Source organism: Lolium rigidum, chromosome 3, assembly GCF_022539505.1.
Source record: "Lolium rigidum isolate FL_2022 chromosome 3, APGP_CSIRO_Lrig_0.1, whole genome shotgun sequence".
NCBI classification, from domain to species: Eukaryota; Viridiplantae; Streptophyta; class Magnoliopsida; order Poales; family Poaceae; genus Lolium; species Lolium rigidum.
In genome coordinates, this window is record NC_061510.1 from 11,127,295 (window position 1) to 11,140,213 (window position 12,919).

The 12,919-nt window shown below is 48.5% G+C and overlaps 1 protein-coding gene across 2 annotated transcripts; it reads left to right on the forward strand.

Moving 5' to 3' along the window:
• The first annotated feature begins 8,206 nt into the window (after positions 1 to 8,206).
• On the forward strand, positions 8,207 to 8,788 carry LOC124694497 (putative lipid-binding protein AIR1). Of its 2 annotated transcripts, XM_047227485.1 has the most exons (2): positions 8,207 to 8,285; positions 8,529 to 8,788. In XM_047227485.1, the coding sequence occupies exons 1-2, from the start codon at positions 8,207 to 8,209 to the stop codon at positions 8,786 to 8,788; spliced, it is 339 nt and encodes a 112-aa protein (XP_047083441.1). The 2 variants fall into 2 exon arrangements, with proteins under 2 accessions (XP_047083441.1, XP_047083439.1); XM_047227483.1 differs by having other exon boundaries at positions 8,207 to 8,788.
• The last annotated feature ends 4,131 nt before the right edge of the window (positions 8,789 to 12,919 follow it).

The window sequence follows — 12,919 nt, forward strand, 5'->3', positions numbered from 1 at the left end:
TTTCTTTTCTGTTTCTTTTTTACTTTTCTGTTTCTTTTTTACTTTTTTGTTTCTTTTTCTTTTATTTTCTATTTCTTTTCTTTTTATTATTTTCTATTTCTTTTCTTTTTATTTTCTATTTCTTTTCTTTCCTTTTCTTTTATATTTCTTTTCTTTCCTTTTCTTTTCTATTTCTTTTTTTCTTTTCTATTTCTTTTTTACTTTTCTGTTTCTTTTTTTACTTTTCTGTTTCTTTTTCTTTTATTTTCTATTTCTTTTCTTTTTATTATTTGCTATTGCTTTTCTTTTTCTTTTCTATTTATTTTCTTTCCTTTTCTTTTATATTTCTTTTCTATTTGTTTTCTTTACTCCCGCCACGACGCCGTCCGCGCGGGAAAGTTTCCCGCCACGTACGACGTCGCGCGGAAACTTTCCCGCCACGACGCCGCGTGGGAGAAAAAAGGCGGGAAAGAAAGGGCGGGAATAAAATTTATTACGAGTGAACTCGAATTAAAAGTACATAGCTTAACCGAAAATTAAAGATACATGGCCAAATTCTACCGTTGGAGTCATTCAGCCATACTCGTGCCTAGCCCCGTAGTAGTCGCCACCGTAGTCGCTCGTAGTCGCCGTCATCATCGTCGCCGGCATCGGGGTCGCGGTACTCGAACGTCGGCGGGTGAGCACGCGTGGGCCGGGACCGAGGGTAGCGCAGCGGGGGCCACGGTAGGCCATGACGCCCGGAGAGTCCGGCCGCGCCACCACACGCCCGACGGCCGGCCTCGTTGAAGTTCGGAGGAGGCGGGCCGCCCTCCTCGTGCTCGGCAAGCGCCCTCTCACGCCGATTGATGAAGAAGCTTTCCCAAGTCGGGCCGTAGTCGGGATGCCATCGGGGATTCCTCCGCTGCTCCGGCGTGAGCTCGAAGTAGTAGTGGTTCGTGATGGCCATCTCGCGCGCCACACCTAGAGGGACCGGAGGGACCGGTACGCCTCCGACGCTTAGCAACCAGCCGGTCGGGACGTGGTAGCCCGGCGGACGTGGATAGTTCGAGGCGCAAAGCGCCTCCGCCTCCCGGGGGTTAGAGATGCGATGGAAGCCATGGGAGAGAATGATGAGGTTTGCGGATATGAGTCTAGATGTGATATGTAAATGGTGGCCAAGCCTACATATATATAGTGAAAAAATGGCGGGAAGACAGAGGCGGGAACCGGTGGAAAGCGCGGGAAGAAAATAGGCGGGAAGACAGATCGAGGCAAACCTTTAGTACCGGTTGGTGGGTGCAACCGGTACTAAAGCCGCTCGGCAGGATAAGGACGCCCTGCTCGATGAGATATAGTATGTAGCGCACGACGCCCTGTCGGTGGGATAAGGACGCGTGGGTAACCTTTAGTACCGGTTGGTGGATGCAACCGGTACTAAAGTTGTCGGTGGGATAAGGACGCCCTGCTCGATGAGATAAAGTATGTAGCGCACGACGCCCTGTCGGTGGGATAAGGACGTGTGGGTAACCTTTAGTACCGGTTCGTGTCTGCAACCGGTACTAAAGCTGTCGGCAGGATAAGGACGCGTGGGTAACCTTTAGTACCGGTTCGTGTCTGCAACCGGTACTAAAGCCGTTCGGCAGGATAAGGACGCTCCGCCTATAAAAGGAGCATCGATAGACCATGGGAAGCAGCTCAACAAGCCAACATGGATGGAGAGTTTCATCACCATGGATGGAGGAAAGGGTTGGGAAATCTCCCGTGGCGGAACTTGTCGAAGATGCCCTTGGTGCACACGCCCTATGGCATCTTCTGAAGTTCCGCCGGAAAAATTTCCCCGCAAGCCCGTGGAAGACTCCATCTCCTCTAACAATGTTGGGGAAAGGGTTGGGAAATCTCCCGTGGCGGAACTTGTCGAAGATGCCCTTGGTGCACACGCCCTATGGCATCTTCGGAAGTTCCGCCTCGAAAAATTTCCCCGCAAGCCCGTGGAAGACTCCATCTCCTCTAACAATGTTGGGGAAAGGGTTGGGAATGCCGTGGCGGGATCCTGTCGAAGATGCCCTTGGTGCACACGCCCTATGGCATCTTCGGAAGTTCCGCCTGGAATTTTTTTCCCGCAAGCCCGTGGAAGACTCCAACTCCTCTAACAATGTTGCGGAAAGGGTTGGGAAGTCTCCGTGGCGGAACTTCTCGAATATGCCCTTGGTGCACATGCCCTATATATGGCATATTCGGAAGTTCCGCCTCGAAAAATTTCCCCGCAAGCCCGTGACTTAACTAGTAAAACAAGCCAACCATCTCCATTGTTAATATCTTACATACAAGTAACATCATTACACAAAAGTGATTTCCATATTGAGATACACAAGTTATGATCCCTATATGTAGCTAGCTAGTCTTCCGAGTTTTCTTCGCCTCGTTTCCTTTCTTCTTATCGCGACGCAACCATGGACAATCTTCATTGTTTAAGATGATGCTTGGGTCAATTTTTACCTTGAAGGGTGGAATATCGTCAAACTTATTATAATCTTCCGACATGTCTGTCTTGTCCTCTACTCCCACGATGTTTCTTTTTCCCGAAAGAACTATGTGCCGCTTTGGCTCATCGTATGATGTGTCCTCTTGCCTTTCTTTTCTTTTTTTCGGTTTGCTAGACATATCCTTCACATAAAAAACCCGAGCCACTTCACTCGGCTAGGACAAATGGTTCGGTGTCGTACCCAAGATTCTTGAAATCCACCGTAGTCATTCCGCATCGCGGGTCTACCCTGTACCCCGTCTTTCAGGTTGAACCATTTACACCGGAACAAAGGGACCTTGAAATTAGGTCCATAGTCAAGTTCCCATATCTCCTCTATGTACCCATAATATGTGACCTTATTCCCATTGCCATCTTCTCGCATCAAAGCGGACACCACCGTTTTGGTTGGTGCTCTTTTTGTCTTGGGCGAAAGTGTAAAATGTGTTCCCATTAATCTCTGCACCTTGAAAAGTCGATATAGTAGAAGATGGTTGCTTGGCCAACAAGTACAGCCGCTCGTCATCGGTGACATTCATGAGACGTGTTTGCAACCAACCGCCGAAAGTCTTCATGTGTTCTCCATCAATCCAATCTTCACGTTGCTCCGGGTATTTAGAGCGTAAGATCTCCTTGTGTTCCTCTTTGTACGGAGCCACCAAGATGGAATTAAGTAGAACCGTGTAGTGTGCTTGAGTGAAAGAATGTCCGTCCATACACGTTGCTGATTTCTTTCCTAGCGTGCATTTTCCACGCAGCCTTCCCTCATAGCGCGATTCAGGAACACCGATCGGCTTAAGGTCAGGAATAAAGTCAACACAAAACTCAATGACCTCCTCTCGTTCCATAGCCCTTGGAGATGCTTCCTTCTCGGCCTAGCACGGTTATGAACATACTTCTTTAAGACTCCCATGAATCTCTCAAAGGGGAACATGTTGTGTAGAAATACAGACCGAGAACGCCAATCTCTTCGACTGTGTGAACTAGGAGATGTGTCATAATATTGAAGAAGGATGGTGGGAACACCAACTCGAAGCTCGACTAGACATTGGACCACATCCTTCAGTAAATTTTGTAGAGTAAGTGGATTGATCACCTTCCGAGAAATTGCATTGAGGAACGCACATAGCTTCACAATGGGTACTCGAACATTTTCCTGCAGAGCCCCCTCAATGCAACCGGACGTAATTGTGTCATAATCACGTGGCAGTCATGAGACTTTAGGTTTTGAAACTTTTTCTCCGACATGTTTATTATTCCCTTTATATTCAACGAGAAGCCGACGGGACCTTGATGCTACTCAGGACTTCAAAAAGATCTCCTTCTCCTCTTTGGTAAGAGCATAGTCGGGCAGGACCTTGATACTTCTCTCGGATTCAAGTTGTTTCCTTCGTGGATACTTTGTCTGGTCCCCGCCGTGCATCCGGTGTATCTTTTGTCTTCCCATACACGCCCAAGAAGTTTAGCAGGTTCACGCAAAGATTTTTCGTCACGTGCATCACGTCGATTGCGCAGTGAACCTCTAAGAATTTCCAGTAGGGTAGCTCCCAAAATATCGACTTCTCTTCCACATGGGTACGTGTCCGTCAACATCATGCGGAACAGATTGTCCGCCGGGACCCTTTCCAAAGATCACTTTTAAATCCTTGACCATATCATATATAACTTCCCCATTAGGGCGGGTAGGCTTCGTTCGGTTATCCGCCTCACCTCCGAAATGCTTTCCTCTCTTTCTTACGTGATGTTGTTTTGGAAGAAATCGACGATGCCCCAGTGTACACATTCTTGTTTCCCAAATAATTACTATCAGCCTCACCTAAACAAAGTGTGCATGCATTGTATCCCTTGTTTGACCGCCCTGAAATGTTACCAAGAGCAGGCCAATCATTGATGGTTACAAATAACAACGCTCGTAGGTTAAATTCCTTTTGTTCGTGCTCATCCCACACAGGTACACCTTCGTCACGCCACAACTCTAAAAGTTCTTCAACCAATGGCCTCAGGTACACATCAATGTCGTTGCCGGGTTGCTTCGGGCCCCGGATGAGCACCGGCATCATAATGAACTTCCGCTTCATGCACAACCAAGGAGGAAGGTTATAGATACATAGAGTCACCGGCCAGGTGCTATGACCGGAGCTCGCTCCCCGAAAGGATTAAAGCCATCTCGTACTTAGACCAAATCTTAAGTTCCTTGCGTCATCTGAAAATGACTTGAACTCTCTCGTCGATTTTTCTCCACCGCGACCCGTCGCCGGGTGTCTCAAAGATCACATCTTTCTTACGGTCCTCTTTGTGCCATCGCAACAACTTGGCATGCTCTTTGTTCCGGAACAAACGTTTCAACCGTGGTATTATAGGAGCATACCACATCACCTTCGCAGGAACCCTCTTCCCGGGGGTGGACTCACCCTCAACATCGCCAGGGTCATCTCGCCCGATCTTATACCTCAATGCACTACATACCGGGCATGCATTCAAATTCTCGTACTCCCGCGGTAGAGGATGCGATCATTGATGCATGCATGTATCTTCTCGCACCTCTAATCCTAGAGGGCAGACAACCTTCTTTGCTTCGTACGTGCTAGAGGGCAACACGTTCTCCCCGGAAGCATCTTCTTTATTATTTTCAGCAACTTTTCAAATCCCTTGTCGAAGTACCATTCTCTCGCCTTCCATCGCAAAGCAATTCCAGCTGTGGTACCCAGCTTTTTCCGACCATTTTCGCAATTTGGGTACAACAGTTTGTTGTGATCCTCTAACATTTTCTCCAACTTCAACCTCTCCTTTTCATTTCCGCAGTTCATCTTCGCATCAAGAATGGCCCGACCCAAATCGTAATCCGGGTCATCAAAAATCGGCTCATCAAAAATGAGCTCTTCTTCAGCCTTCGTCTTCCCCATTCTACTACCACCGTCTTCGAGTGAATAAGGGATAGTTGTCACTATCCTCTTCTTCTTCGTTGTCTTCCAATATAACCCCTCTTTCTCCGTGCTAGGTCCAACAATTATAGCTGGGCATGAAACCATTCTCCAGCCAGTGGACGTGAAGGGTCTTCGAGGTAGAGTAATTCTTCATATTCTTACAGAACTACATGGACAATACATGAAACCATTCGACCGCCCTGTTTGCCTCAGCCACGTTGAGAAAATAATGCATGCCGCAATGAACTCGGGATGGCACCGGTCACCGTACATCCATTGTCGACTCATCTCGCATTTTATATATATCAAAAATCATTAAGTACACAACATCATGGATATATGAGTGACCAACTTAATTAATATTCAAGTTCATCACATAAAACTAATTGTTTTTTATAAAAGAAGAGGGGCTCACCGAGGTGGTACCGTGCCGGCTAGGGGACGACGCCAGCGATCGACAGCGGTAAGGACGGGGATGATACTAATTAAAACCTACAAAAAATACCATAATTTCAGCTCAAATTGCATATAAAAAATAAAATCACTAACTTAGGCATTTAATCGAACACCTTGCTTGCACTACAAAAATAGTACGAGTTAAAACTACCAAAGAACCGAGCTAAATTAGGAACGCCGGAAGGAAGGATGATATTGCTAACCCTTGGATAGATGTATGCCGTTAATATTGTTAAAATGGTGGAGAAAAATAAAGATTATTGGAGTGTGAGAGGTGGATATTTGAAAATGTGAGAGGAGAAGTGAGAATGAGATATGCGAGGAGCTGGGCGCTGCCGCGCGCTCATATAGGCACGTACCCTTTAGTACCGGTTCCTTACACGAACCGGTACTAAAGGTGCAACCCCGGCCCCACCACCGCCTGGAAATCGAGCCCAAACCCTTTAATACCGGTTCCTGTTACGAACCGGTATTAAAGGTCCATAACGAACCGGTATTGATGTCCCACGCAAGGAACCGGTATTAATGCCCCCTTTAGTACCGGTTCGTAAGGGAACCGGTACTAAAGGCTTAGATGGATGAGAGGTTTTCTACTAGTGCACCTACTGATTCACCATTCTAGCAAACATATTACGATGATTGCAATATAGTTGCATGTAAGAACTAGCACAAAATAGAAGTTAAGATCGACCTAATTTAATTGGATGTGTACCTTTGTTCTCATTTTATATCTACATGTTTTTCTCCATGTGTCAATTATAGGGCACCACTATTTGGGTTTGTGAGAAATATGTTCCATGAATAGCTTTTCCAAATACATGAAAGAAATTAGTAAAACAAATATTATATTACCATGCAAGTTTTTATGCAACTTGGATCAGGATCCAAAAAGATATACATTATGCAAATAGAATCAGATCCAAACCTGCTCAGATCAGGACAAACGTTATGAAGATCAATGGGGTAGAGGTGATATGCCACACTTGCGCCACTAAGATGTGGTATGCCTTAAGTTGGCTTTCCGACTGTACTCACGAATTGCGCTGCTCCGAGGTTGATGTGGGGAAAAAAGAAGGATCAATGGGGTGAGACAAAGAGGGGTAGAAAAGTATACGACATCTGAAGAATGTCATCAAAGTGCACATACGCACACACAAGGAGGCGAGGAAGATGTACAAAGGACAATCGTGCTCAGCTGTATGCATTCTAGCTATGTAGAGACTAAGAGACCAGGTTTAAGCCCGTGAACTTTATCTTTGCGATACTAATTTTCGAGTAATAAAGCATCATTTATTGAAAGAAAAATAACAAAGTACGGCTCTGGAGGAAAAATAGACAACATATTTTGGAACATCTAGGACCGTTGGATATGGCATAGACCCCAAACAGGTTGTGAAATCTTCGCATTAATTGGAGAAGGAGGCGACTTGCATGCATGAACTGCATACATTATGGTGAACTTACAATCAGAAAACAAAATGTTATCTTGAAGACTTGAACCATGTGACCGTGTTGGCCGGTCAATCAGGGGCGGTCGTAGAGGCAGCCAGCCGGATCGATGAAGACGATGGAGGCTCGCGTTTTCCCCATGAACACGAACGTGTGCAAGCATTCCTGATTATTGCCTCCGCGTAGGGTTTCCATGACTTTTCTCCTTGTCTCGTTCTTCGAGTGAGAGCCCATGCCGGCCGGCCAACCGCTGCTCGGCTGCACATGATCGAGTTGCGCTACACGTACATACCTCGGCGACGGATCGTCGGTAGTGCAAGACCATCCCTGCCGGGGGATCGGTCGATCACGGGACGCACTGTACATCTGCTAGCGGAATGACTGAACCTGACGTGATTTGACGAGGCGCCCGATCGGAATGACACGCACTCACTCACAAATCATAATCGGCAAAGCACCAAAGCAGCACCGCAGCAGGTGTACTGTAAAGCTGGAGCTACAGACCCACAGGTATAGGACGCTAGAGATACAGAGCCGTACCTCATCTTCTCCCCCAGCACTACACTGTGATGGCCCCGGAAATGGCTAACCCTTCAAACAGCGCCCTTGTCGTCGTCTCCTCCCCAAAGCCAGCTCACAAGCTTGCATCGTCCTCTTGCACATGTAGCCGCCAGCTAGCTACCTCTTCACATGGAGAGCGAATGAGCGATCCACTGATCTACTAGTAGTAAAATACCTGTGTACACGATGTAGTAGCCAAGCAAGGAGCAAAACCCTACCCTTCCTTCTTGGGCTATAAATGCCAGCCCGAGCTCCCTTGCAGTGCCACACACAAGCAGAGCAGTGAGCTGATCTGAACCCCTGCACACTGCACACAGTAGCTAGAGAGGCAGCCATGGCCAAGAAGGTGGCGGTGATCGCCACGCTGCTGGCCCTGAACCTGCTCTTCTTCACCTTCTCCGACGCCTGTGGCTGCCAGTGCGGAGCCTGCCCTAGTCCGGGCGGAGGCGGCGGCGGTGGCGGTGGAGGTGGGGGAGGCGGTGGTGGAGGACCAGGCGGCGGTGGTGGGAGCGGAGGCAGTGGGGGCAGCGGCGGAGGAGGGAGTAGCGGAGGTGGTGGCAGCGGTGGTAGCGGAGGCGGGGGTGGTGGCAGCAGCGGAGGAGGCGGCAGCGGCGGCGGCGGATCGGGAGGAGGAGGCGGCGGCGGCGGACGTGGAGGGCGGTGCCCGGTCGACGCGCTGAAGCTGGGCGTGTGCGCCAACGTGCTGAACGGCCTCATCAACCTGGAGCTCGGAAAGCCGCCGAAGAAGCCGTGCTGCACCCTGATCCAGGGCCTCGCCGACCTGGAGGCCGCCGTGTGCCTGTGCACCGCACTGAGGGCCAACATCCTGGGCATCAACCTCAACGTGCCCATCGACCTCAGCCTCCTCGTCAACTACTGCGGCAAGAGCGTCCCTAGAGGCTTCCAGTGCCCCTAGACATCCATCCTTCGTTGGAATATATATACTGCCTACATGATCTGCTTGCATTTGCATGCATGCATGATCTTCTTGCTTAATTTACCACTTCGTGCTCTATATGTTCGTCTGTGGGGTGATATATGTTGTAGCCACTTCCCTTAGCTGTTGTTATGCTATGCTTATGGATCGTCCAGGTAGGTTAGACACTATGCTTCTGGATGGAGTTCTCATATATGATCTCGTGCAACATGTACCGCTAGCTACGGCTACTAGTATTTGCTTGAACAAGAGGTTCCGCTTACATTTTCCTCATAATTATAATAAAAGTGATCTTATATTGTCAACAGGTGTGTGAGCTCTAGCATTTTGTACCTTAATTAATTCGATTTTTGTTGCGCCTTTGGTTTCTAATTAAGAGTGTAAATTCAAGTGTAATTTGTGGCTGGTTGATTACTCTGTCAGTTCAGATCCATCTAAGAATCCTCCGCGCAACCTGACATCTATGACGCGTCTCATTAATTAGATCATTTCTAACGGGTCCCGTATTTTTTCGTCCCTTAAAACGCGAGTAGAGGGCCCTGGATACGGATTCTGCTATCTCGTCCGAGTTTTCGACCCCTCAAAACAGGGTTTTAGACAACAATTTGCACAACAATTTCAGATCAAACATGGCACATCTGAAATATGTGATGCATAATTCATAGTTTTTAACATCACAACGCGATCATAGACAATGTTCAAGCCACGGAAGTTCTCAAATGTGATCAACCATCAATGAGTCCATCGCCAGCGGCGCCAGCACTCGCCGGAGACTCACCTTGAGCACTTGCAGCACGAGCTTCACGCGCAGCCTTCTTCCTCGCCATGATGTCCGCCTTGGTCTCCTTCCACCACGCCAGCTGATCCTCGTCCATGCCGTCGGTGCGCATCATCATGATATCCCTCTCCTCGGCCAAGAGCTCCTTCATGGCCTTGGCTTCTTTGAGTGCGATCATCTTCATGTCAAGCTCGGCCTTCAACTTGGCATCTTCCCGCCTTGCTTCCACCTTGGCAAGCTTCACCTCCTTCTTCTTCTCGGTGATGAGGAGCTTGGTCTCCAATGTCTTCATCGTCAATGCCTCCTTGGACTTCATGAGTTGATCCAACTTCTCCCGGAAGCTAGCTGCTTCGCCTTCTACCTTGACCCTCTCCTTGGCTTTCTTGTTGCCCTCGGGCTTGCCGGCGTTTCTCGCACTCATTTCCTCCGCTTCATCATCTATGGTGAGCAGTGCCTCCTTCTTGCACTTTGGTTCGTTGTCCCTCAACTTCCACTTAGGAAGATGTTGAAGAATGGAAAAGCAATGATGAAATTGAAATTCCTTGTTCTTGGAGCCGGCCATGTCCTTGTACCGTGCTTGAGCATACTTGGGCTGCACAACAATACTATGTGATGTTTCCACATCGTCAACACATAATATGGATAGCAACAAACAAGGAAAACTTACATAGTCCACCGGCACGCATCCACTAGGGGGGTTGTCGGCAACTTGATCCATGGCAACACTCCAACGAGAACAAGCTGGTTTGATGATGTTCCATCGGCCTTCAAGGGAGCGGTAGGATCTGTCCGCCATGCTCTTGGTGCGAGGCTTTAGCTGGTGGTACAGATCCTCAATGTGATGCCAATAGCGCTTGCTACCTTGGTCCACTCCGGTGCACGCATCCATCCCCACCTTGCTCCAAGCACGGACCAAGATGGCGTCTTCGATCTCGCTGTAGTTCGCCGTGCGTGGCTTCGGCGTCGACGAAGAACCGGCGGCAGCCGGATCAACCTCAACCACCTCCTCCTCGTCACCTCATCCTCCTCCTCGTCATCAATCTCTTCGACGTTGCACTCCCCATCAAATGCATCGATGCCGGTGTCCAAATTCACCGCGGATTCGTTGAGCATGTCCATGTACGATGTTGTGGACTCAACATCGAACACCTTGTCTACGTCCATGGTGAGTGGCGGTGGCGCGGGCGGCGCATCGGACGGAACGGAGGGAGGAGGGGTCGTGGCCTTGGAGGGCGGTGGAGGCGCGAGGCCGATGCGGCTGATTGCCTTTGTCCATACCTTGGCCGGCGCGGCGCCCCTCGGCCCGGCCGCCTTGGTCTTCATCCTGCCCCCCTTCTTGGCAGCCGGCGAAGCTGCGGCCGCCGCAGGTGCTTCGAAGAATTGCTTCGGAATCCTCTTCCTCTTCGACGGGATGGTGGCGGAGATCATGGCCGACATGACGCCGGCGTTCGGCGGACCTCCGACGGGGACATCAACCACCGCGGCCGAAGGAGGTGCACCGCCGGCGGTAGGCGGCCCTTGCAGACGATCCATGGCAGCGGGATCCGGCAGGGAAGGGCGGGGCGGAGGAGATCGGGCGGCGGCGGCGGTTGGCTACAGCGAAACCCTTCGCGCGCAGTGGAGGGGAGGATACTGGTTTGGCCCTCTATCTCCGCTCCCACCCCGCACAAGTAGGGGGCGAAGACCCGCCCCATAATCGAAAACAGCAAAATCAGAGCGGGGGCCATTTTTACGGGGCGTGCTAGACGGCCGGGTAGAGCGAAACCCGTATTCCGGCGGTTATTATACGGATTTGCCCCTTTTAAGAGGTCTGTTAGACATGCTCTTAGAACCGACCGCAACACTATACAGTGCAACGTACGCGTACCATCCACGCGTATCATGAGGGCTATCTTCACTTAACTGCATCCATGTCTCGTGCTTAATTAACTTTGTGGTGCTCACAAATCAGTATGGGCGCCCGGCCACCAATATTTTTCAATAAAGAGCGCTTTGTTACTCAATATTTAAGCAATACACTCGGTCACCGGTTTTCTGCATAGCTAAGATGCACACAGCCATCTAAAGAAACACAGTACCATAGAAAAACATTACAAAACAACACTCGTAAAAGCATGAAGAGCCAATTATGCCATAGGAGCCGTAATTCTACGATTTTGGAGACACCCAAGTCACTACAAGAATGGCGCGATACGCCGAGTGCCTTTTATACGCCGGTGGTCAAAAGTCGGGGCCGTCGACGTATGGCCCGGCCAGGCTAGCCTGCCAATCCGACCTTCGGCGTAGCGTTGCTGTTGGTGTAGCGAGGTCTACGCCAAGGGCAGTAGACAGGGCTACGCCGACGGCCACCCTCGGCCACCCTCGACGTAGACCATCCTTCAAATTTGTCTAATTTTGTAAAAATCATAACTAATTCATATGACGTCAGAAAAATGCGTATAAGGTATCAAAATGTTCAGAAAAACATCCTCTATCCGTTTATGTAAAAATTATGCATATTTGAATCATGTACAGTACTATGTTAATATACTAACAATTCAAATAGTTTCTTATATGTCCTCGGGTTCCCGTTTTGGCCAGATGGCAATTTAAACGAAGTCAGAAAATCCCGCGGAGCCGCATGACGTTATTTTATGTGTCCTAGTAACCACTCCAAAAGTCGGAATTGGATACGGCAATTATTTTGGAAAACCCTTCACGAACAGGGTTATCAAGTCCGGAATTCTATGGATGTTAGGGGAAATGAGTAGGAAACGGGCTGTGACACCGCATAGTTTGTCGGAACGAGGCCATATTTGGCACGTGTGTGGGCCCTAGGATGGGAAGAAAGGCTCCATGTGTGGATTTCCAATCCGACCCACGGGCGATGGTTTTTTCATTTTCGGGGTGCCAAAATGGGTTTTTTGTGAAGCAGCTACATGGGGCGCATCTCCCGAGAGGGGGGGCGTTTTGGCCAGATAGCAAACTGAACGTCATATTTGGATTCCTCTAATTTTTAGGTTCAAAATATGATATGGACGTTATATTTAGATTTCTCAAATTTTTCTGATCGATTTAGGCATATTATTTGTGGAATTTTGATTTTCTGATTTAAAGATATTAATTATTCATATTAAATAGAAAAAAGACCAAAAAATAAAATTATTTTATTGTTATTTGAATTCAATACTATTATTACTTATATATTCATTGTTGTTTACTTAAGTAATTGTTTGAAATTCAAAAATAAAGAGGTGTGACATCACGGTCCAAGGGTTAATAGGGTTGATATGCTATCATTATCAGCAAGGTGTCAATTTTTAATGGAAACTCATCCGAATGAAACCAAGAAG